The 24,496-nt window shown below is 33.2% G+C and overlaps 5 protein-coding genes and 1 non-coding gene across 7 annotated transcripts; 3 read left to right on the top strand and 3 right to left on the bottom strand.

Annotated features, from left to right (window-relative positions):
- The first annotated feature begins 1,229 nt into the window (after positions 1-1,229).
- On the top strand, positions 1,230-1,310 carry TRNAL-AAG (transfer RNA leucine (anticodon AAG)). The gene has a single exon. It is a non-coding gene; the product is annotated as a tRNA-Leu (tRNA).
- Positions 1,311-1,561: 251 nt separating this feature from the next.
- On the top strand, positions 1,562-3,708 carry LOC137808752 (protein PLANT CADMIUM RESISTANCE 7). Its single transcript, XM_068610020.1, has 4 exons — positions 1,562-2,215; positions 2,363-2,434; positions 2,537-2,749; positions 3,452-3,708. Exons 1-4 carry the CDS (start codon positions 2,002-2,004, stop codon positions 3,523-3,525), a joined length of 573 nt encoding a protein of 190 aa, XP_068466121.1. The 5' UTR covers positions 1,562-2,001; the 3' UTR covers positions 3,526-3,708.
- A 2,037-nt stretch (positions 3,709-5,745) lies between these two features.
- Positions 5,746-7,848, top strand: LOC137808749 (Tetratricopeptide repeat (TPR)-like superfamily protein). Its single transcript, XM_068610016.2, has one exon. It carries the CDS (start codon positions 5,942-5,944, stop codon positions 7,655-7,657), a length of 1,716 nt encoding a protein of 571 aa, XP_068466117.1. The 5' UTR covers positions 5,746-5,941; the 3' UTR covers positions 7,658-7,848.
- A 475-nt stretch (positions 7,849-8,323) lies between these two features.
- CML30 (Calcium-binding EF-hand family protein) lies at positions 8,324-9,166 on the bottom strand. The gene has a single exon (XM_068610017.1). The coding sequence runs from the start codon at positions 9,164-9,166 to the stop codon at positions 8,609-8,611; it is 558 nt and encodes a 185-aa protein (XP_068466118.1). The 3' UTR covers positions 8,324-8,608.
- On the bottom strand, positions 8,324-16,177 carry SCO2 (protein disulfide isomerase). Of its 2 annotated transcripts, none has more exons than XM_068610019.1 (3): positions 15,585-16,177; positions 14,486-14,612; positions 8,324-9,673 (listed from the first exon to the last, which is right to left on the bottom strand). In XM_068610019.1, exons 1-3 carry the CDS (start codon positions 15,924-15,926, stop codon positions 9,600-9,602), a joined length of 543 nt encoding a protein of 180 aa, XP_068466120.1. In that variant the 5' UTR covers positions 15,927-16,177; the 3' UTR covers positions 8,324-9,599. The 2 variants fall into 2 exon arrangements, with proteins under 2 accessions (XP_068466120.1, XP_090156046.1); XM_090299920.1 differs by lacking the exon at positions 8,324-9,673 and adding an exon at positions 13,505-13,584 and having other exon boundaries at positions 15,585-16,088.
- Positions 16,178-17,346: 1,169 nt separating this feature from the next.
- Positions 17,347-21,840, bottom strand: LOC137806008 (Leucine-rich repeat (LRR) family protein). The gene is made up of 8 exons (XM_068605880.1): positions 21,702-21,840; positions 19,900-20,440; positions 18,885-19,348; positions 18,358-18,493; positions 18,114-18,185; positions 17,942-18,010; positions 17,767-17,838; positions 17,347-17,631 (listed from the first exon to the last, which is right to left on the bottom strand). The coding sequence occupies exons 1-8, from the start codon at positions 21,781-21,783 to the stop codon at positions 17,595-17,597; spliced, it is 1,473 nt and encodes a 490-aa protein (XP_068461981.1). The 5' UTR covers positions 21,784-21,840; the 3' UTR covers positions 17,347-17,594.
- Positions 21,841-24,496: the final 2,656 nt, after the last annotated feature.

The following is a 24,496-nucleotide window of genomic DNA, read 5'->3' as shown; positions in this document are numbered from 1 at the left end:
AATATGAGTTTCATATCCTTCGAAACCTAATAGAATTTATGGTCTCTGCCATATGTAAGCTTATTTGACTTAAATAATAATGCTTTAAAGAATTGAGATTTTGAGAGTTCACACAAAGTACTCTTATACGTGATCAATCAGATTATCCTATATATTTTCTAAAATCTAGTATTTCACGAGAGAACTAAATATATAGAAGTAGATTGTCACTTTATCCAAGAAAAAATTACATTTGGATACCACCACTCAATTTATTAACTTTAATAATCAGTTGATAAATATGTTCATTAAATTGTTGCGAGATCCTATAATTGATTATATTTATAACGAATTTCACATTATTTTTATATTCCAACCTCGATAGAAGTGTTAAATATAATTAAATATATAGATCTTAGTTCTTTGTTTATATCTTTTTTTATTTGAGACACTTATTTATTTATTATATATAATAATTTTTTATATCTTTTTTTATTTGAGACACTTATTTATTTATTATATATAATAATTTTTTCTCTTTACCGTACATCCCAATATTTAATAAGATCCTGTATTTCCTTTTATGTTATAAGATAAGTGTGAAACAATGATTTTATTTATTATCATGAAAACCTATAATAGATTGTGGAGAGATCATTTTAAATTCTTTGGGTCTTAGTACATATATGTGACCAATATATTTTTCATTAACCCTCATACTCAACATATTCAGTCTATCGATTCAATAGAAATTCGCATGGTCAAAATTATTATTTTAACATTTTTTAATCTAGAAATAGTGATATTTGAATTTATTATGTGTTCAGAAACTACAGAATAATTAAGTTGACTTTTATTTTATAATATTTTAAAAACATATATGGATACTTGATGATATTCTGGATATAAAAAAAAGCTTGTGGTAATTTTTAAACATATATTATAGAGGTATCATGGATTATTAAGTTTTTGAAGTTTGAGATGAGTTTATTTAAATATAAACTCTAGTCTTTCTAGTTATCCACAAGAGAAGTTAAGGATTTTTAAAAAGTCATTTTAGCTAAAAAAAGGTTAGGATTATTTTTTAAAAGGAAAAATTATAATTTTATCTCTACACTATTATGATATAAAAATCATAAATAAAAGTAAAAATTATCTCATATTTAAGTGAGATTGTTAAAGATGACTTTTATATCATACAATTTATTCTTAAAGATTAAATATAATAATTTGTTTATATTTTCTCAAAAGTTGAGATGGCCGAGTTGGTCTAAGGCGCCAGATTAAGGTTCTGGTCCGAAAGGGCGTGGGTTCAAATCCCACTCTCAACATTTCTTATAATTTTTATTCTTTTTATGGTCTACTGAAACACATGTTGCTGATATTTAGGGTTTAAACAGTTGTTGTAATTTTAAATTTGTTCTTTTTTTAATTGTCTACTGAAGCACATGTTGCTGATATTATAATCTTCTTTTGGTTACCTTGGTTGTTGAACATATTATAACTTTGTTTTGGTAGTTAAATAACTTATATTGCATTGACTTGTTATTTATTTTAAATCACCATCCTTGTCTTGCAACCCGTTTTTGATCTGCATGTCACCAGTGCCAAGTAACCATTGGTGCCTAAATTTTCATCTTGCATCACTGCAAATAATAAATTATTCTGGATTCACACTTGTATCAAAATGATTATGATTTTCTTGACCATGTGCAAGTCAAGACCTATCATGTGATCATAAATTGTCTTCTCTTCCTATCCTTTTGCAGTAAGATTTTCCAGGAAACAACTAAGTCCAATTATTATGCTGATATTCAAATGCTCATTGCTTTTCTTTGCAACTTCTGAGTTTTAAAACAATCACAATAAAAAACTATTTCCTAAATAGCTAGTGATAAAATGAGGAGTACCCTCTTTAAATTAAGATCCTCCCATTTGTATATACTAAGATAAAAGCCAGAAAAAGATTGTCTTTCTTAGAGGGTCATTGGTGTGATGTAATTGAGGCTAAGTCTGAGAAAAATGTATCCTCCAGTAGATGAAAATGATGAGGCATATGTAGCTCATCGTAGCCATCAAGGCTATATTGTACCAGTGGTGGTGCCTCCAACTTATGGCCCTCCACAAATACCATCTTATGCTCCTCCATACAACAACAACAGTGTCAGGGGTCCTATGATCAGGACACAGAGATGGTCAACTGGTCTTTGCCGTTGTCTTGATGATCCTGGAAACTGTAAGACTATTGAATCGATCTTGATTCATGTTGGATCACCTGAAATGATTCATTTGTATATATTGTTTATTTTGTTGATTCATTGTTTTTTTTTCCTGTTGTATGAACATCAAGCAATTGACATAGTATGGTTGTTTATTGTCTAAGGTTTGGTCACTTGCTTCTGCCCTTGTGTTACATTCGGATTGATAGCAGAAATAATAGATAAAGGCGAACAAAGTAAGTTTTAATAAAAAAAATGCATTCATGAGTGCAATATATTTGAAGTAATGACTCATAATGGTTATATCTGCTACTGTTTTTCTTGTCTTTTTCTTTCAGCTTGCACTTGTAATGGGACCATTTATGGGACACTACTAGCTCTGAGTGGGCTTGCATGCTTGTACTCATGCTATTATAGGTCCAAAATGAGAGCACAATATGACTTGCCAGAGGCTCCATGTATGGATTGCTTAGTTCATTTCTGTTGTGAAGCTTGTGCTCTATGTCAGGAATATAGAGAACTTAAAAACCGTGGATTTGACTTGAGCATAGGTAATGCCATCTTTAACTTGTCAGAATCTCTCTTATCTTTTTTTTATCAAAATAACTGAATTAAAGGGGCATTTCAGGAGTGTTTGAATCCTTTTACAAGTATCAAAAACAAAGCTTACCAGTTAGCTTGAGCTAGGATCTCTATTTGTTTATCTCATGTCCATAGTTCTTTTCAAAATTTGATTTTGATGTATTGAGAGTAAGAATATAGTGAATTATATCAGACACCATATGGGTTTTCTGCTAAATAATGAGTTTGAATACTTCCCCTATAAGCATAATGAGCTTGAAATAGTAGGAAATCTCAAGGGGACAAACTTCATGGATCATTTTAAGATACTATACTTTCATTGAATCTGATTGGAGGGATGCAAAATTACATGTTTCTTTTCCTGACAGCTTGACCTTATTTTCCCTTATTGGAACTAATCTACTGGTCAAACTGTTTTTATATGATCCCTTGTCATCTTTCTTGCTCTAGATCTTACTTTTGATGATTTTCCTTTAATGTATAGTTTTCTTTTAAACAAAATAGAGATTCAGTTTCAGTAACTTGGCAATTTTCAAAAATTTAAAAAATTAGCACTTATATGATGTTGAAAACTGAAGCATAAAACTTCCCCTTTGTGGTCTTAGCACTCCTTTCTCAATTCAAATGATAGATGAAACTAACTTATTGTGGGGGCAATGAATTGAAAATAGGTTGGGAAGCCAACAGAGAAAGGCAAGGGCAAGGAGCTACACTAACACCAATGTCACAGTCCATGACAAGATGAAAAGTGAAACCTCTTTAGAAGCTTTCTGTGGCAACCCTCAGAGTAGTTGGTGCTGTTAATTTCAACAACTTGCTGTTTATATTATCTTTGCTGGTTGATTTGAGTGTTTTGTGTATTTGAGATGTTGGTTTGAGTGCCTTTATTATCCCAAAGAAATGGAAAATTGTGCCAAATCTAACTGCAGTTATCAGGCTTTATGTGTTACAATACCACTCAAGTTTCTATCTCAAATATAGTCTTTATCAGTCAATCCAAAAACTATTTTACTGTTAAAGGTTAGCCTATGAAAAACTTAAAAATAGATAAAAGTTAAAATGGATCAGTTAAAAGAAAGAAAAAGAAGAAGAGAAATAATAAATATAATGAAGTTTTATATGGTATCTAGCAATCAATATTATTAACACTTGCAAACCATAGACACAGAATAAATTATTAGATAGACTCTGCAAGGAAGCTATCTTAAGAGAAACTAGACTTTTTATCACTTAAACTAACCATCTTGACTCTAATCATAGAGACTTGATAGTGTCATCCTCTCAAATATTATATATACTAGTGTTACTAATCTGTGCATCGCAGAAAGAAATACATGTATAATTATTTATAAAATATTATTATTATATATATACAACTCAAAACTGTCAACTTACAATAAAACAACACAAATCATGGTTAAGATAAACTCTAAATGATTATGATACCATGTAAAGAAGTGAACTTTAAGTCTAACTCAACCTCATAAACTAATTTATAATGTGAGGTTTGCATCCACTTATATATTATAAAATATTTTTATTTTTAATAGATGTGATTTAGTAGATGTGGGATCTCTAGCACTATATAGACGAACTAAGTATTTTTTATAAGCTTATCAACATTAAAAACAATAATATGTCTAAACATATATCTATTTGATTTTATTTTTATGAAAAAAAACTTTGTATTCAATAATATATAATTTTATTCAGAAAGAAAGTTATTAACTAATTCTCACGTTCTAATATTTTTTAAAATTCATATTGTTACTTCATTAATTTATAATATTAAAATGTTTATTAAATATTAAATTATTGAACTTCTAAATACTTTAAGAAGGAAATTCATAAAGGAGAAAAAAAAGGAAAATAACCTTATAAACAAAAAAAAAATAAGTTTGAGTTACTATCATAATCAATAATTAAAAATACCAAATAAAAAAAATAAAGAAATAAAAACAAACATTTTTTTAAATTTTGACATTTATAATTAAATTTAAGCTTGATTGGAATAATGAATTTTACAACTTCAAACTAAAATAACTTTAATTATCATTTGCAATATCTTTTGAGTTGATCAAAACCCTCTCAACCTTCTAACGTTTACATCAATATACTTTGTCAAATAAGTTTTTTCTTGAATAGACAATAAGTTCACATAATATGAAACATTTCATGGTACACGTTGAACATTTATAAATGTTTATTTTATGTTTTTAGAGAATGTTTGTGATGTAGGACCATCGATGATTTCTAGAGTGTCTTTGATTCATTTACAAAATACTCTTGAAATTAAATGAAAATACAAGTCCTATACATGACTATTCTATTATTTATACAAACAATTCTTTTGTCTTTATTCTTGTCTATAGTGACTTCTGATGCCGAACGAGACATAAATAATTCTGATTACATTAAAGTAATAAGATAGTTCTGATGCCGAACGAGACATAAATAATTCTGACTACATTAAAGTAATAAGATAATTCTGATGCCGAACGAGGCATAAATAATTCTGATTACATTAAAGTAATAAGATAATTCTGATGCCGAACGAGGCATAGATAATTCTGAATACATTAAAGTAATAAGATAATTCTGATGCCGAACGAGGCATAAATAATTCTAATTACATTAGTAAACCACCTTAGCTTGTCACATAAATGCCGTTACATTTATTGTGCATTAGGTCGGTCGGTCGGTGCCTACCGGTACATGAAGAGTATTTAATGCATAGCTCAAACATGGACAAACACAAGATGAAGAAGAAGAATTGTGAAAGACCTTACAATGACTCTAAAAGAGTATTTTTAATCTTATATTGGTCTTAGGACATTAACTCTCTTCTAGCGAGTGAACCTTAGGATCTTTTAGATCACACTGTTTTTTTAGTGAAGTGGTTAGGTCTAAAGAATACTTAAGTTTCACCTAGGAGTGGTTGGGTCAAAATAATATTTTTGTAATTGCACATGAATGTAGAAGTGCAGGAAAAAAATGTAGGGTGCAGAAAGAAACAACCATTGATACATGATATGACCCAGATTACGAGCCCAGGGCCCAAAAGCAAAAGGAGCAGTGAAAGAAGTTTTCCTCCGATGAACAAAACCGCGCATTTGTCCCCTCCAAGACCCTAGCTGCTTCTGCAACTGCTTCGCTCAGAAATGGCGACGTTCCCATTGATTCAGCGTGCGCGTACAACAATCAATTCTTCCTCCTTCAAGCTTCGAACACACCTTATCTATGGCAACCACTGCACCCAAACCCTAACTACCAAATCCCTAAGCACCTCTGCACTTCCACACGACTATCAAAGATTCCCTTCCCACCAAAACCAACCACAATCACCTTCTGATCCCACACACTTTCAGCCTCAACAATGGCAACAACATCAGCCTCAACATTTCAATGCAGAGACCAATCAATTTCCTCGTAATAACCATCAGCATCGTCTACACAATGTGCCTCCTCCATTTCCAGAACATGGCCGAAACCATAATCAGTGGAATCCTCAGTCCCCAACCCCTCAAAACCCCAATTTTCAAACACCCACTTCTCAAAATCCCAACTTTCGCCCACCCACTTCCCCCAATCGATGGAACAATCAAAGCCCTGCTGCCTCCAACCAGTGGAACCCTAGGACTCAGGGGTTTCCAAACCCTAACCAATTCCAAAACCCTAGTAACCAGCTGAACAACAATCAGAATTCTATTCAAGGACAAGCCTCCCCTGCTCCTCCTCCACCACCACCTCCTTCAATCGCTGATTTGACACTTTTGTGCGAAGAGGGGAAAGTTAAAGAAGCAATAGAGTTGATGGACAAAGGGGTCAAAGCTGATGCTGGTTGCTTTGATCGTCTGTTTGACTTGTGTGGCCAATCCAAGACCCTTGAGGATGCTAAGAAGGCCCATGACCACTTTCTACAATCTTCTTTTAGGAGTGATCTCAAGCTGAACAACAAGGTGATTGAAATGTATGGGAATTGTAAAAGCATGACTGATGCACGTAGGGTGTTCGATCATATGCCCAACAGGAATATGGATTCTTGGCTCTTGATGATGCGGGGCTACGCAAATAACACCAACGGGGATGATGCCTTGCAGTTGTTTGAGCAGATGAATGAGCTGGGTTTGGAGATCACTTCAGAGACTTTGGTTGCAGTGTTGTCAGCTTGTGCCAGTGCAGAGGCTGTGGAGGATGCTTACCTACACTTTGAGTCTATGAAAAGCAAGTATGGAATAGAGCCTGGGGTGGAGCACTACATGGGGCTTTTGGATGTTCTGGGACAATCTGCATATCTCAAGGAAGCTGAGGAGTTTATTGTCAAATTGCCATTTGAGCCCACTGTAACCGTATGGGAGAAACTGAAGCATTATGCTCGTCTTCATGGAGATGTTGATCTTGAAGACTATGCTGAAGAGTTGATGGTTAGTCTTGACCCAACAAAGGCTGTTGTGAATAAGATCCCCACGCCACCTCCGAAGAAGTATACTGCAATTAGCATGCTTGATGGCAGGAACAGAATTATCGAGTATAAGAATCCTACTCTTTACAAGGATGATGAAAAGTTGAAGGCCTTGAATGGGATGAAAGATGCGGGATATGTTCCTGATACAAGATATGTTCTTCATGACATTGATCAAGAAGCAAAGGAGCAAGCCCTTCTCTACCACAGTGAACGTCTAGCAATTGCCTATGGCCTTATTAGTACTCCACCAAGAACACCTCTTAGAATCATCAAGAACCTTCGTGTCTGTGGTGACTGCCACAATGCCATCAAGATCATGTCCAGGATTGTGGGGAGGGAATTAATTGTCAGAGATAACAAAAGGTTTCATCATTTCAAGGATGGAAAATGCTCTTGTGGGGATTACTGGTGAAAGAATCTTTACTTGAAATCCGACAGTAGCATGGATACATCATTTTCTATCCCCTTATACCGGGAAAAACAGATGTGCGTCGAAGCTTTAAATACTACTAGGATAGAACATGACATATGTAATATGCATTGATTTAGAATGTGTTTGCTTCTTCTTCTGATATTCACTTAATTATTCTCTCTCTACTTCTAGTCGGGGCTATTACTTGTCAGTACTACAAAATTCGCTCTCATATGGTTTGTGTATATATATATTTTTTTTGGGTCCAGCAACTTAACATTTAGCTGTATTAATTGATCCATGATATGTTTGCAGAGTAAGCATGAAGTTTGGTTTTGAAAGATGTTTCGAAACCTGTCTTCAATCTATAGCTACATGCGTATTTTTTTTTATGAATTCGCCTTTCTGAATGTTCTTCAACCTAAAATTACACCGAGGCTAAAACAACTTATTTATTAAGCCTTTCCCATTCAAAAGATTCTCTTCGTTCATGAAAATTGTCACTCCCAAACTCTGTTTTTCCATGTGTTCCATACTGTTCATTACTTCTTACATGTTGAAATTTGAATTAGTCTGTTGAAAGTTTGTGAAAGCATCCACTCCTACTAAGTTGGTAGGTGAAAAGAGAAGATAAAAGAAAGGAAAAAGAAGCAAGATAAGTGAAAATAGACTAAATAAAAATATTTTGATTGAAAGGAAATAGAAAAGAAAATAGAAATTTTACATATTTTTCATCAATTCCACAAATTTTGAAGAAATTAAAAAAACTAGAAAGTTTTTACATTATTAGATATTAACATTATTCATTACAAACAGTATATCTGTTTCATTGAAGTTCATTAAGGTGGCTCTCAAGAAACTTCAAACATGTTTCAGGTTACGATTTAAGATTTAATATTTTAGTATTAAAATACAACACATGAAGTTCATTGAGGTGGCCCTCACGAAGCTTCAAACATGTCTCAAGTTATGTGTCATCATGGTGGTGAACTCGTCCATGTCAACCATGCCATCTCCATCAGTGTCTACAGCTCTCACCATTCGCCGACAGTCATCGATGCTGCACCTTTCTCCCAGCCTTGCCAGCATTTCTCTAATTTCTTCTGCACTTATTTTCCCATCACCATTCCTGTCAAACGTCCGAAAGGCACTGTTTATATCCATCGCCCTGACCCCTCCACCCTTGTTCTGAGCCTCCATAAACTCTTTGAAGTTGATGAATCCATCTCCATCCAAATCAACCACCTTGAATATATCTGGCACTTCATGAACAGAGTCTCCCAGGCCTAGAGCCTTCATGGTGACTTTGTACTCCTGCTGAGAAATTTTTCCATCTTTATTGGAATCAAATTTGTCAAATACTCGCTTCATCTCATCAGCGTTAGGCTGAAGACAGACACTGTTCAGCCCAGAGTTCTGCCTGTCCCGGGAGAACAGACGTGATGGCTTCCTCAAGTATTTTTTCCTTGAGAGGTTGTATTGGAAATCAAGGAAACTTGTTCCTGGCATTTTATGCTGCTATGGATTTCGTTTGGCACCAAAAAAAGGATATTGTGGCCTTTTATACTAGTGAGAAATGGACGAGGCTGTGACACGAAAATCCTCATCAGTACGAAACTTTAGATGCTAAACAAAAATTCAGGTATGAAAAGAATGGTGTGCGCCAAAAGATAAGCATTTTTATGGAAAAGAATATATTCTGCCCAAAAGATAGAGGAGTTTTTTCCTATATTCTTTTGTGGGGACCTTTTTTTCAAGTCAGTTTTCTGGAGGGTACAACCTTTAACAAATCTAATCGTAACAACGTTCCTTTACATAATATTTTCAGGAACTATTGTGGAAGAATATAACTCATCAAGATAAATGAAGCACAAGTTCCCGGGGTGGAGAAAGAGAGAAGAAAAGAACAAAAGACTGAGGAGGCCGGGAGGACCATCAACCATCATGGTGGTTTTCCATTATCTAAATTCTCCATCACATCAATATCCTTGCGAGCTGTTATCTTCTGCACGTAACCTGCAAAATAGACAGTTTGTAAATTACTCCAACTTGACAATGGAAAATAACAGTTGATAAAAGTGAAGTTAAAAGAAAATATCAAATTTCAGAAAGTTGACACAGAATTAAGGTCACCATTGAATGCTTTTGATAGAAACGTCTGAATTCCAGTTAAGTCTTTTCACTGTTAGGAAAATGTTTAATACTAAAGCACAAAGTTTACATCTATGGAAAAAAAACATTTAAAACAGGAATAACCCACTTATATGAAAGAAATTCTAAGGTAGCTCCGAAGCAAGACAAATCTATTGCTTTTGTATTGTTATAGCTAACGTAGTAAGCAGTACAAAGAGCCTAAGAATGTATGCGACACGAAAGGTATGGCCACTACTGGGAATAGAAGGGATACAATGCTCACATTAAATTTCCAACATAAAATACGACTTCAATATGCAACAAAGCCTGTATATATCATCAACCTCACATCACATGTTTCACCCTAGTATAAACTGAAAAGGAAAATGGAACATCCTAAACAATATGTAGCTTACTTATCATAGTTAAAAAGGGCAATAAAATAATTAGTTCTTAGACAAACAAACATGAAGCCTATTCTCCAACAAAATATCTCAAACTCTTTATCAATAAAAACAGTGACCTGCCCCAACAAATCCCGACTCCATTGTTAAATTGCCATGACCAGGACCATAAACTCGTTTTCATAAATAGATTTAGAGAGAAAAGTTTCAGCTAAGGCCTTAAACCAAAAAAGGAAATCAGTCTTTTGCATTAGGCCAAGACAGCCCCTATTCCCTTGCTCGAAGCATCACACTTTATTAAGATAGGTCTAGAGAAATCTAGCATTTCCAGAGATGGGGTTGTGGCAACAGCTTGTTGCCAATTAAAAATTCTTGTGCCCAATTCAAATTACTTTTTCCAACATTTCAATTAAAAGGGCAGGCTATATGGACATATTTACCAACAAATCTTCTATAATATCCTATTAATCCCAATAATTCCCTCAAAGCTCTCAGATTTTGTAAAATTACTTCCATTTTTGCAGGACCATAGCCTCTCTCTCTTTAGATGTGATGTGGCCAAGATACCCCACCTATGAATTACCAAAACTACACTTATTTTGATTTGCAAAGAAAGACTGACCAAAACCTATCTCACATGCAGAGTAGATGTTCCTCCCATAATTTGTTGTAAATCAAAACGTCATATAAAATAGCCACACACATCTTCTAAGAAAAAGTTTAAGAGTAATATTCAAGACACACTGAAAAGCAGTTGGCACATTAGTTAATCCGAATGGCATAACTAAAAATTCATAATACCCTTCATGTGTTCGGAAAGTTGTTTTTTGAATATCCAGCTTGTGCTCCTTATCTGCTGATATCCTACCTTAAATCCACTTTAGAAAAATAGGTAGCTCCATTCAACTCATCCAATAGCTCTTAACTGGAATAGGAATTTATTTGGAACAGTGACTTTATGTAAAGCCTCCAGCTCTCCTTTTTGACTAAAATAACTGGACTTGCTTATATGTGACTTGTGACTCAATTTCATTTTTCAGCACATGAGGATATCTATAGGGTCTCACATTTACAGGGTCTCCATCTTTAATAGGAATCTGATGATCAATATCTATCTAATAGGTAGAATGCCTTTCAGCTCTTGAAAATCCATGAAAACTGAAGCAACAATTCTTGCAATTGCTTCCTCTGTTGTTTCGTAAATTCTTGCTCTATTATATTTGTCTTTTCCATTTACCACAAAACTGACATCTCTTCCACCTTAGCTCTAATCATCTTCTTTGGGGATTTGGAAGAAATTAGAGTAGATTTTCAATTTCCATACCCAATCTAACATATTATAGTGGTGTTGGTTGAATTTCCAGATCTAGCCACTCTACCAATTTCCTGGACACGAAATTATGACTAGCTCCACTATCAATTAATATCATCACTTCTTGCCCAAGTAACTCCAATTTAAGCTTCCTTGTGTGAGGTTGGGTAAATCCTCCAAATCATCCCTTCCTCTTCCTTTTCTTCTTCTGTTTGCATAACTCTGTCTCCACTTTGCTCACCTCCTCTTCAGGCAACATTTTGTCACATTCAATTTTTTTTATTGACAATGATGGAGCCTGCGGCATAACTTCCTTCCTCCCTCCTTTCACATATTCTGCATAAGAGATATTTGCATCATGTCTATTTCTAGCCCCAAATCAATTCGATTTTGAAGGCTAAGAAGTTGAGCATTGACAATTTTGGGGTCCCATGTTCAAAACATCATGAATCCCACTATTTGAAGCTTATGAGCTACTGTTGCCACTAACTAAACCACCCCTTGTAACAAGTCATCTCCCCAGATATCTGAATATCCCACTTTTATGTACACTCATAACCATGGACATACTTCACAGCATCTTCCATATCTCGAGCTACCCATGGCTCTTGCCAAATTCTGAGGATCACGCGGACGCACCAAGCTCCTAATATAACGGTGCAACCCAGCCAAAAAATAGCCCAACAGTTGATCTTCCCCATTTGATTTAGCATGCACAACCAAGAGCTAAAATTCTTTAATATAGTTTTCTACCCTAGTAGTTTGTCTCAACAAGGCTAATATTTCAAAAGTTGAACCCAACATTATCTCAATCTCGTCAAAGCTTCTGAAAAAACCCTTCCAAGAAGGATTTTTGGTTTTCCGGCACCAAAACTGAAATCAGTGTACAACAGTGCCATCCATACTGGCCAACTTTAATTACTTGGCAGGTCTGATCTGTTACACTTCAAAAATAAAATTGCTCGTGTCAGTCATCCTAACGAATCTTGACACTCAAAAGAAGGTAACTGTCGTTTCTTAGTCCAAAATCTTCTTGGTAACTCCCTTTCATACCTTTCCTCCTCTTATATTTCCTCTCCTTCTGATTCTTGATAACCAAGATTTATTGAATTGTCTCCTTCTACTAACTATTTTTTTCTGGCTATTTTTTCTCGAAAGCAATTTCTTCATTTATTCGATATCTGTCTTAAGATCTGTCAGTTCAGTGTCACTCCTTGTTCGCTCACTGCTTTTTTCTTTTTTTTTTTTATCCGCTCGCTCACTGCTTTCTACAACACCCCAACTCGACTCTCCATCGTAAATGGATCCAGCAGGTCATACAAATAGTTAGGAACCAAGAAACCAAAATCCTAACATACCACCTATTCTGCTACAAAATAGAGTAATTGGTATTCCTTCATAACACTTACAGTAAAACACACCAGGGTAAACAAAATTACCCCCAAAGGAGCACTCTCCTTTTCACTCTGGAAAATCCAAGTTACATCAATGTTAAACACAGGCTCAAAAACCCTACTACAATAAAGGAACAAATTATTAGGCCAAATCACATACCAATTTAAAACAAATTACAATTTAACCCCTTTTACTTTTTCTTCTAATTAAAACTAATTAGACATGTAAGGATTCCCACTTCTTTCTGTCACCATTTCTAACAGTTGGTGTTTTCATTGAGAATTGAGTTATGGAAAGGACTATCTATAGGCTGGATTAAGGTACCAAACCGAATACTCATAGATGAGTGATGTCATCTCAAGGAGAAAAGAGCTACCACTAGGTCAGTGCCGATAGAGTGAAATAGATGTGGATATTGGCCCTTAAAGGGGGTCACAATGTAAGGAGTTCCACATTGAGTATAATAAGTTATTTGGGTTCGACTCTCCACTTGAGCTTAGTCCTAACCATCGGTACGTATAAAAATGAAAATTTATTCATGAACTAAGGAATCTAAATGAGAAAACGTGAGAACCAAAATTCTAGCTTATTTAGAATTCAAGAATATAGTAAAGATGCTTATGGAAAGGAGAAATGGAGATTAATATTGAGATAAAGCATTATCCTCCAATTACAGCAACCCTCTGTAATAAAAAAACGGTCTTCAATCCAATCACAATCATTAGCAATAACATCCTTCAATTTCTAAACAGCCTTAACAGAATTAGAATCAACACACAAAACACAGGGCCTTCCAAGCTGCATGTGCGAGTGAGTTTTGGCAAGGAGGTCATGCAGGAGGGGGATGGGTTTCTACACATGTTTTAGGTGTCTAAGAACTTGAGGCTGCATGTGGAATGAAAGTACTTCACCATTGTGGCGAATTTGGTAGTGGATTTCGTGCTCTAGAATCTAGGGATTTGCTAAACAAAGAAGAGAAAGGAAACACAATGGAGTAATTTTATACTGACATAAGAACCAGTTTGAATCATTTTAAAAAGAAAAGACTAAATTGAACATTTAAAAGATAAGAGACCAAATAAAATGTAAAAGATAAAATATCTTTTGTACAATTTAGTCCTAACAAAAACATTCCACATGAAAAATGAACCTAAATAGAACACAAGGCAAAGCCTAATTTGACTACTATCCCCTTTGCTCCTTAGTAGACACATTCTCAGCCGGACCCTAAACATTATATCCTAAATAACAGCAATAACAACTACACCTTGTCTCACTATGGTCCATTACACAAGGCTCCCACCGTTCAGGGCAGAGGGAGAATATGAAGGATCCAATTTCCCAGAAACAAACAAAAGAATAAAGAGAAAATCCTCAAAATAAGCTAGTGTCACACATACAACAAATGTTTGTAGGTCTATGGGCAAAGACATTTATGCAGCCAAGACATTTAAAGGTCATAACATGACACTCAACATTTCATATGTTCATAAAAAAAAATCACAATCTCATGATTAACCCCTCCTCATCGAACACAAGTTTTAGCCCAATGAATATCAACACAAGTTTTACGATATGCATTACCAATTCCCATGCAAGGAATGCACTTGCAGGTAACCGCTTTCCCTCTCTTGCCATAGTAGCTAACATATCCTGATCCTTGACAACTACGGCACTTGCCAGTCCATTCATACACCACCTCTTTACAATCCTACAAGTCACATTTAAAAATAAATAATGATAATAATAATAATAAACTAATCATGTTTATAAAAGTTGGGGTGTTCATGGGTATCGGTATCTATGAACCTAGCCCAAACATTTTGGGTTGGATATTTTGAGTGTTATGATCAAATCTATTAGACTAGAAATTGAGCTTTGGTGTTGATTCCATGAACCCAACCCATCCAGTATATAATATATTTTTAATTTTAACTTATTATTTGTATATGTTATAGAAAAAAAAATATAGATTGAAAAAAAAATTACATACACTTGTCCCAGCTTCCTTAACCAAACATTCTTTAGATTATCTTTAATGAATAATCCTTGGATTCTTAAACTATTATTTACAAATCTTAGACTTTCATATCATATTTAAGAACACTATCCACGTTTTACTCAAATAGTAAACTTAAGATAAACTCAACTTTCTCTAATTTCTGATTTTGTGAAAAAGGAAAATAAGTTTTTATTTGTTCTTACATTCAAATAGTTCTCACATAATGTCAACTCTAACAGAAAACATCATAAAAAATGTTGATAGCTCACAACCTGAATTTTGTAAGGTCCTATAAAAATGCTCTGAAATCTTCTCGGTTCTAAATAACTTTTCTTTTTAATGTAAGATTTGATTTAATTTATTTAAATATACTATTAAATCAATATATATATATATACACAATATAAATATTCGAAAGTTACATAAAAGGTAATTGGTAAATGAAAAATAGCATCCTTTTAAATTGTGAATACATTTTATTTTTTGAATACTCATTCATCCAAACTTCCAACTCAATTCACTATTGATGGGGTTGGATCAATCTGAATTGGGTAAAAAAACGACGTATCTAACCCAATTTACCAAATTAATTTAATCGCAGATGTGATGAAACACAACCCAACCCTAACACCCCTTACAGAAGCAACTCACGAAATAAGGAACATATATAAAGGCTTAAACCTGAACTTCGGGATCGCATCGGAGCCGTCTATCGATCTCTTCCGGCGAAACGGGTGAGGTATCGGGGTACGTCATGGGAAGGGGAAGAGGCTCGCTGTCATTATCCAAATAACTCTCGTTCTTCCGAGACCATTTCTTCACCCTTATCGGTTCGTTACCGCCGCCGCGCCGTCCTTCCGCGGCGAGTCCTCCGCCTTCGGGAAAGGGGCCTAGCCGGAGGCCACCGGCGACGGACTGGAAAAAGGAGGGCCCCGAGGAGAGGTCTCCGGCGGCGGCGCGGCACTGGAAGGACGAAGGTTTGCAAGGGAAGAAGAGGTTGGCCGCAGCATTCGTAACGAACATTCGCAAAAAAAAAAACAAAAACACAAAAGAGATGCAGATTGAAGGTGTTCCTATTTTTGTGGGAAAATTTGTGAAAATGTGTGAAAATTGTGCAGAAGCAGCGATTCAGAGTATTTTATTCATTATCTCATATCTTATATTTATATGTTAAAACACATTTTATGGCTCTTTTTGTTTGATGAATTTGTGAGTCTTTTCAACTATCTCAGTTCAAGCTGCAAGTATTTAAAAATGTTTAAAATTGTGAAACTGGGAAAGAATGGTGAGAGCAAATCACAGATTTAAAAATGATTATGCTACATCTACAAATTTAAAAACTATTTTTTACTAATTTATATAATTTTTAATTAATTTAAGCTCATTTTTGCTTTCTATTTTCTTGTTTCTTTGAAACCCAAAATATGATAATTAAATATGTTATAAAAAATATGTTATTTTTTATAATTAATAAAAAATAACAATTTCTCTAAAATAAAGGATTAAATATGTTTCTATCTTAAAATAGGATATTAATATTGCACTCGAACTAACATTTTAGATTAAGTATAAGATTATAATGAACCACCTTAGCAAGTGATATTCATCTATAGTGGATACAATTATTAATCTACTATTATTTTTTATTACAAAATTTTATTGATCTTTCCATCAATAAGGTTCATGTCTCAAACCAATTATATAAATGTAAATTACAATCATAATAAGTTGTAGGTGAGGTTTGCGGATCATTCTTTTGAATTGTTTTTGCCTAAATTACTTTGATTTTTTTTATCAAAATTAATTTTAACATTATATGAAATATTAAAGATATAGTTTGAAATAAGTCTTTGTTTGTTTGTTTGAGGAAAGAAGTTTTAAAAATTTTATTATTAAGTTTTAAAATTTGTTTAATATTTATTATTTATTATATAAGCTAATTTAATTGTATCGGTCGGATCGGACGATAGATGAAAGTCTCATCATCTGGTCAGAGTCGATCGACACATAGTCAGATTAATTAAGTTTGATAGGAGATTAACAAGATCAAACAATGATTAAACATTAAGTAATACATTTTTAATTATGACCCAAAATCCTAATTTGACTCAATAACAAAAAGTCCATAATAATTATATAAATAGTCACACATCTCGAGAAAAATATACCGAATATCGAATTCTCACTTGAGCATCATATGTCTTTTGCAGGTACAATCTGAGCTTGGAGTTTACAAGGATAAGTAGGAGAATAACGAAGGGAAAATTGTGAAGCTATTGGGAGAAGAGAAGAGGTAGATCGACCAAAAAGGAAGTTAATCATTCTTTTTGTTCCAACCCAGTTTGGAACACTAATTATACTCATACATAAACCCTATCTAAGTATATTTGTTAGCTGTAAACAAATATTGAGTTCAAAAATTATATTTAGTTTATCTAAAAATCACTACAAATAAATATAGATTTAGAAATCTCATTAGTCTGTTATTTTATCTTATGAAAAAAAAGAAGGCAGATAAATATTCTGAGCATAAACTTGGGAAGAATAGTTATTATATATTTATATATTTGCAGAAAAAGCATACAATCATGATTCCACGCCCCATCGATCAGACACAAGGATTATATTATAGCCCAATTTGCAATGGCTTTGTGCTCATTCAAATTTCACTGATGAATTTGTATTCAAATTTCACTTCTCTTTAGCTTCCCCCTGAAAATCAGAATAACTGGTTTTGCAGACACCATTTGTCACAGAGCACACACAAGTTAGTATATAGATGTGAGAAGGAGAAAAAGAAAAAGTGGGGGAAAATGTAAAGCATTTGAGTGAGTGTATTTGTTTAAAAATGGTATGATCTCACATTTCACGCAGTTTTGGGAGTTTCCCTATTGATGGAGGAAGTGGTCCTTCAAAGTTGTTCTTCTCCAAATGCCTTAGATTTAACAAGATCAAAGAGAAAAAAGGAGTTAAAGTTGTAGGTAATACTTTGGACAATTTAAGAAATCTCAGAAACTACTAATAATTTGGCCACATACAAAGTTTCTAGATCCTTCAGTCCATTCAAATCTGGGATGGTGCCTGTGAGTTTGTTTCCCCCAAGCCACCTATATAAGCAAATGTTCACAAATTGATACGATTCAGAAGTTAGAAACAACAACAAAAGTGAATAACTTGGAGCATTTGAAGTAAAAAGGCAGCACTCCATACAGATGAGATAATGCACTTAGATTGTCAAGGGTGGGAGGAAGTGTGCCACCAAGCCCAGCATTTGTCAAGTTCCTTCACACATACAAAAGCCAAAACATGTGATTGCAAATCACCATTAAACATAAAAAGGCACAAGAAGATGACAATTGTTACTATTCCACTCTCGTTTACTATGAACTGAGTCAAAGAAAAAACCAGAGATCAGTGGAATCTAGTTAGTGTTGTAGCTTGTTGGTGAACTTACAGTGTGGTGACTCGTGCATGAAAACCATTAGTGCATGTAACTCCAGTCCATGAATTTCCCTTAGGTAGGCAAGGATCACCGCTCCAATCAGCAGGTGGATTCTGAATGCTTCTTGCCAAATCCTCCATTCCAATCACTAGGGATCACCACAGAAATTAAATAGTAACATTATGTCATACTATTAAGAAGTGAACTTTAAATCTAACTCAATTTTATAAAATCGGTTTAATAGGGTGAAGTTTGCAGTTACTTATATACTATGAAATATTTTAATCTCTAGTTGACGTGGAACTCGTGCATTGCGGGTGGCTTGATAAGACCAATAAACTCTCACTAGAATGGACTTTAAATGACTCTATATCATATTAAAAAGTAGACTTTAAGTCTAACTCAAACTTATAAAACCGACTTTATGAGATGAACTTTGCAGTATGAAATGTTATAATCTCTAGTAGATATGGGATCTCAAACACATATGGACAAAGTGATAGCATAGAGATTGCAAAATAGAGAGATGAGTAAGTTACCATCTCTAGTGTGAGTTCGACCACCAAGAGGTAGAATCTGATAAATCTCTCCAGCATTGATGACAGGTCCAACGGGTGTTCCTGCAGTAGGGGTCAATGAAATTTTCGTCTGACCAGAGAGTGGCCATTGAGCAGCATAAACAGTGACACCCTTAGCTGTGGCATTAAGGTTGGAAAAGAAGAGGTGGCCATTAATAGAAACGTCAAAAACCCTCCAGCTGAAAGGGCTTTGTTGTCTGTTGTCTTGGAAATAGAGGGAAATGTAGTAGTAGGTGCTTGGAAGGGACATAGAGGGCCAATCTATCTCAAGAGTCTTCCCTCTACTGGTGGTAACCCCAGTGTTGAATGCTTTAACTGGAGGGAGGTTCCAAAAGTCTGAAGAAGTTACATTCGATTGGCTTGCCACAACAGGGTTTTGATCCTTGTACGGTTGCCACATTCGGTTGAATTTGTCATCTGGAAAACTAGCTCCACAAAAAGAAATCTCAATGATCAGAATCTCAAAACCTTAATCTTCACTGTTTAATCAACCTCATACATAAAGGATTGATTAACTTACCCAATATGAGGCTCAGACACACATCTTAAATGGTGTGTACGTGTCGGACATACGTATCGGACACTGACACTCAAACGACACTCATAGGACGCATATCAGTGAAGTGTCTAACTCAAAAAATATTTGTTCGGATTTTTGACAATTCTAGCATGGTTCTAACACAATTTTAAAAAGAAAAAATACACTATTTTTCTAAAAACTAAAAATTATTGTATAAATTTTTATTATGATTATAAAAATAAGGAAAAAATCATTTTGAACCAGCTATAAGAAACATCTTTTTGTTAAAAAAAACTGAAACATACTTGTGCACATAAATCTTTATTATCAATTTATATAATTCATAATTATATAATATATAGATATGTGTCATATATTTTAGAAATTATACGTATCTCTGTGTTCGTGTTCGTCTCGTATCAGTTTCTGTGTCAGTGTTTATGCTACATAGCTTACCGAATGATATGTTCACCTCCAAAGACACTTCTGGAAACGGTTACAAGGGCATGCTTGGCGAAGTCAATGGGATTATACAAAGAGGCTTCCAAGATCTTGACTTCCAAGGCCGAAATGAAGGGGTTGGAGCTACCAGTGTGGGAGTTTCTGGCCAAGCACACGCTCAAGGTCTTCCCTGCCGGCACCACCGTGATGTCAAAGTAGGAGCTGAGACCTTTGGCATAGTCCTCGGTGGTGTTCACAACGCTCCATCGTGTCCCCTCCACGATTTGATCGAACACCGGAGGCTCCTTCCCTCCATCGAAACCTCCGTAGTAGTACATGGTCTTCACCATGTACTTGCTTCCTTTGATCACCGGCAATGAATAGCAGTATTTTCTGGCAGAGGCATCGGGAAAGTAACGGACTGTGGAGAGTATGGGCAACAAGCCTGGCTTGTTGATGGGGCTGGTGCTTCCCACCTTGATGTAGCTTCCATCAGAAACATATTTCAGATCATCTACCGTGACCTCCTTGGAGCCCCCGCAGTCCAAATAGTACCCTGCATGCATGTTGGGAAAATCAGAATTAATCCTCTCTCTTTAGTGTAGATACGAAATTGGAACTTGCAAAATCAATAAGCAAATAATAGAAATAATAGAAAATAGAGCAAATGGAATAATGTCACCAGGAAATTTTAACGTGGGAAAACTTCCTCAACTTGAGAAATAAAAACTCTTGGGACCTAATTTAGAATATGTCTCCACTATGAAAGTAAGATTACAATATTTGTTTATCTCACTATGGAATACAACGTCTCTCTAGCCTTTCACTAGGATTTCTAATCTCATACTATGGTGAATATCAACTCTCTTTTTTACTCTCTATGTTACTCTTTTCACTTGGTTACTTTTTTTTCTTCACAAGTTCTCTTTATACAGTGGGAGAAAGGCTTATCACAGAAAGAGATAGTGAGTAATTAAAGTTCATCACATTTTCAAAAGAGAGTTATAATTTCAAGACTTTTGGAATGACCATCATTAAATATATTCAACGAATCAGTTATCAAGATTCATTGGTCATGGTCCTATTAGAATAAGGATGAATTCCCAACCATGCATGCATGATCCTTGGTGATGAAAAAATTGAGAAAAAAAGGATTAAGGTGTGATGAAGATGGTGAAAGCATTGAGAAAATACCTAGAGGTGGAACAAAAGCTTAGGCACAGAAGGGTAGGAGAGGGAGAGTGAGAAGCCATAGGAGGAAGAGGGAGGAGCTCATAGTGTGATAATCCACAGCCCCACCAGAGAAAGCTTGGGAATTGGGAAGCTTTTTTGGTGGTTTTGTTGAAGAGGGAAGAGAAATTGGTTCTTCATTCAGAAGGCTCTCCTCAAAGATAGTCATGCTCATGCACTGACTTCGTCCTACACACCGACATTGTCATTGCCTCCTATTCTTTCTTTCAACCAAAATTATTCCCACACTTTCTCTTTTCGAAAACATTTCTTTCACATTTATAATAATATATAATAATATTTTAACTTAAAATATAATTAAAATATTAATTTATTTATATGTAAAGTGTATGTATATTGTTCTTGTGGATGATGTTAACATATCACCACCCTTGTTTTTTACTACCCTCTCAAAACCTTACATAATAATCAAATATCAACTTAAATATATTCAACGAATCAGTTATCAAGATTCAAATATATTCAACGAATCAGTTATCAAGATTCACTGGTCATGGTCCTATTAGAATAAGTATGAATTCCCAACAATACATGCATGATCCTTGGTGAAAGTAGTGAGAAAATACCTAGAGGTGGAACAGAAGCTTGAGCACAAAAGGGTAGGAGAGGGAGAGTGAGGAGCCATAGGAGGAAGAGGGAGGGGCTCATAGTGTGATAATCCACAGCCCCACCAGAGAAAACTTGAGAATTGGAAAACTTTTTTGCTGGTTTTGTTAAAAAGGAAAGAGAAATTGGTTCTTCATTTAGAAGGCTCTCCTAAAAAATAGTCATGCTCATGCACTGACTTCGTCCTAACACACCGACATTATCGTTGCCTCCTATTCTTTCTTTCAACCAAAATTATTCTCACACTTTCTCCTTTTCAAAACATTTCTTTCACATTTATAATAATATTTTAAATTAAAATATAATTAAAATATTAATTTATTTATATGTAAAGTGTATCTGCTCTTGTGATGATGTTAACATATCACCACTCTTCTCTTTTACAATAAATAATACTCTTGAACAACCCATTATAATAATATTATAATATTTTTAATTAAAAAATAAAATAAAATAAAAATACTTAAAATATTAATTTATTTGTTTATCAAAAATATATTTTTTATTGTATAAAGTGTCAACATACCAGGGTTCCTAAATTTAAAATTATTAGAAATATTACTTTGACATTTATACAATAAAATACATCATTATATAAATGTAATGTAACATAATATAATTTTAAAATCATTCTAACTTATTGTTTAAAATTCACCGTTTAACTAAAAGTTATTTTTTCATTGAATTATAATTTAATGCATGGTTTTCAATATATTATTATTTTATAAAAAGTTAGCATGCTCTCATAACATGATTTAACAATGAGACTATGACATGCAAAATAACATATTAACATAGCTATTTAATTTGGCATTTATATGAAAAGAGATTAAACACTCGAAAGATTGAATTATGATTTTGATGGATTTTTCAAAACTTTTTTTGAAGCATGTGTTTACCACTTCATATTTTTAGAAGATAATAAAAGACTATTACACTGAAGATTTGTTGATGGACAAATGAATGAAAGAAGGAAATTTATATATCATGAGTATATTTTTTTAATGTTAAAATCATAATACAAGGTTAGTTAATAAGATTAAAAGCAATAATGAAGAGAAAAAATAAACAGTTTTTTTTTTATGAGATACCACCTAAGTTTGTTTTAAAGGCAAGTAGATGATGATTTCATCAAAATAGAACAAATAATTAAAGATAAAATATCACTAAAAGAAAATCATTAAATAGAAACTAATTTTAAAGAGTAAAAATAATTAGTTATTATAGTGACCAAATTAGATATTATTTTAAAGACTAAAAAATTATTAATTTTTAAATTAATTTCTATTATTGATAAATAATTTCTAAATTGATATCTAATTAGCTACCAAGACTTTTGCTACCAAATTTAGAATATAAATAATTGGTAGTTAAAACCTTGATAGTTAATTAGATACCAATTTTTAAAACTATTTATCAATAATAAAAACTAATTTAGAAACCAATTTTTTTTAGTTTCTAAAATAATATCTAATTTAGTTATTATAACAACTAATTATTTTGTTATCTCTAAAATTAGTTTCTATTCAATGATTTTATAAAGGAATCAATTAAGCTTTTATGTAATCAATTAAACGATTTATGAAAAGTTTCAAAAATAGGATAATTAATTATTAGTTTAGTTATTGAATTTAACCAGAGAACAAATTTAACGGTTATTAATGTTCTCATAAATTAACATATTAAAATCTCGTATAATCCATTAAACATTTTTCTCTTTATTAAATATAAAGTGTAAATAATCTATTAATACATATTATAATTGATTAAAACAAGAAACATTGCAAATCGTTTTCAAATCTAATAAAGAATGATCGATTAACATCTTGAAAATAATCGATTAAAAATATGTTATGTTGTTTTCATATTCAATTCACACTTTTCTTCCATTTCTATAAGTTCCTTTCACCTTTTCAGATTTCCATTTATTCTTAACTTGTCTTCAAAGTTTAGCTTTTGTCATTGTTATTGTCACGTCTATTTTATAAATATCAATGTTTAATAAAAAAAATTAATCATAAATAATATTGTTGAATTCATCCACATAAATATTGTAGTATCAAAGCACTATAGAAAGAAAGTAATAGTAATTGTACCTAACAAAAAAACATATTCAAACAAACCATTTTAATCAACATGTTTCTTAAAAAATTCTATCAAAAATACAATTCATTAACATCAATAATGTAACTTTAAATTAAGAGTGGTATTTAATTTTCATAATAAATTTGTTTATAATAAATTTATAATGTCATAATATTTTCCAATACATTTTAGTATTATAATATACTTTTTAAATACTATTAATACATTTCTGTAATCAGGCACCACTTCTCTTAAATGGTGTATCTGTGTCAGACACACGTATAAGTGTCGACACTCGTAGGACACTTATCGGTGAAGTGTTCAATTCAAAAAATATTTGTTGGATTTTTGAAAATTCTAGCATGGTTCTAACACAATTTTAAAAGGTACAAATACAATAACTTTTTAAAAACTCAAACTTATTGTATAAATTTTTATTATAATTATAAAAATAAGAAACAAATTCTTTTGAATCAGTCATAAAAAATATCTTCTTGCTTCCAAAAGATCAATCTGAAACATACTTTTGCACATAAATATTTATTTTTAACTTATATAATTCAAAATTATATAATATATAGATTCGTGTCCCGTGTCCTACATTTTAGAGATTATACGTATCTTCGTGTCTGTATCTGTTTCGTATCAGTGTCCGTATCCGTATCTGTGC

The sequence above is a fragment of the Phaseolus vulgaris genome, chromosome 3 (assembly GCF_051622355.1).
Source record: "Phaseolus vulgaris cultivar YP4 chromosome 3, ASM5162235v1, whole genome shotgun sequence".
Taxonomy (NCBI): Eukaryota; Viridiplantae; Streptophyta; class Magnoliopsida; order Fabales; family Fabaceae; genus Phaseolus; species Phaseolus vulgaris.
The sequence above is the reverse complement of the archived record's forward strand: the minus strand, read 5'-3'. Positions and strand labels throughout refer to the sequence as shown.

Bases quoted from the DNA above. Each gene is read 5' to 3' on its own strand.
- LOC137808752 (XM_068610020.1), top strand. From the start codon at position 2,002: ATGTATCCTCCAGTAGATGAAAATGATGAGGCATATGTAGCTCATCGT. The intron at 2,435-2,536 runs GTAAGTTTTAAT...TTTTTCTTTCAG, and splicing joins AATAGATAAAGGCGAACAAA to CTTGCACTTGTAATGGGACC. The intron at 2,750-3,451 runs GTAATGCCATCT...AATTGAAAATAG, and splicing joins TGGATTTGACTTGAGCATAG to GTTGGGAAGCCAACAGAGAA.
- CML30 (XM_068610017.1), bottom strand. From the start codon at position 9,166: ATGCCAGGAACAAGTTTCCTTGATTTCCAATACAACCTCTCAAGGAAA.
- LOC137808749 (XM_068610016.2), top strand. From the start codon at position 5,942: ATGGCGACGTTCCCATTGATTCAGCGTGCGCGTACAACAATCAATTCT.
- LOC137806008 (XM_068605880.1), bottom strand. From the start codon at position 21,783: ATGAGCCCCTCCCTCTTCCTCCTATGGCTCCTCACTCTCCCTCTCCTA. The intron at 18,494-18,884 runs GTAACTTACTCA...GGTGATCCCTAG, and splicing joins TCGAACTCACACTAGAGATG to TGATTGGAATGGAGGATTTG. The intron at 18,186-18,357 runs GTAAGTTCACCA...GTATGTGTGAAG, and splicing joins CATGCACGAGTCACCACACT to GAACTTGACAAATGCTGGGC.
- SCO2 (XM_068610019.1), bottom strand. From the start codon at position 15,926: ATGTTCGTTACGAATGCTGCGGCCAACCTCTTCTTCCCTTGCAAACCT. The intron at 14,613-15,584 runs GTTTAAGCCTTT...TGTGACTTGTAG, and splicing joins GATGCGATCCCGAAGTTCAG to GATTGTAAAGAGGTGGTGTA. The intron at 9,674-14,485 runs GTAATGCATATC...TCTATTTTGCAG, and splicing joins CATTCCTTGCATGGGAATTG to GTTACGTGCAGAAGATAACA.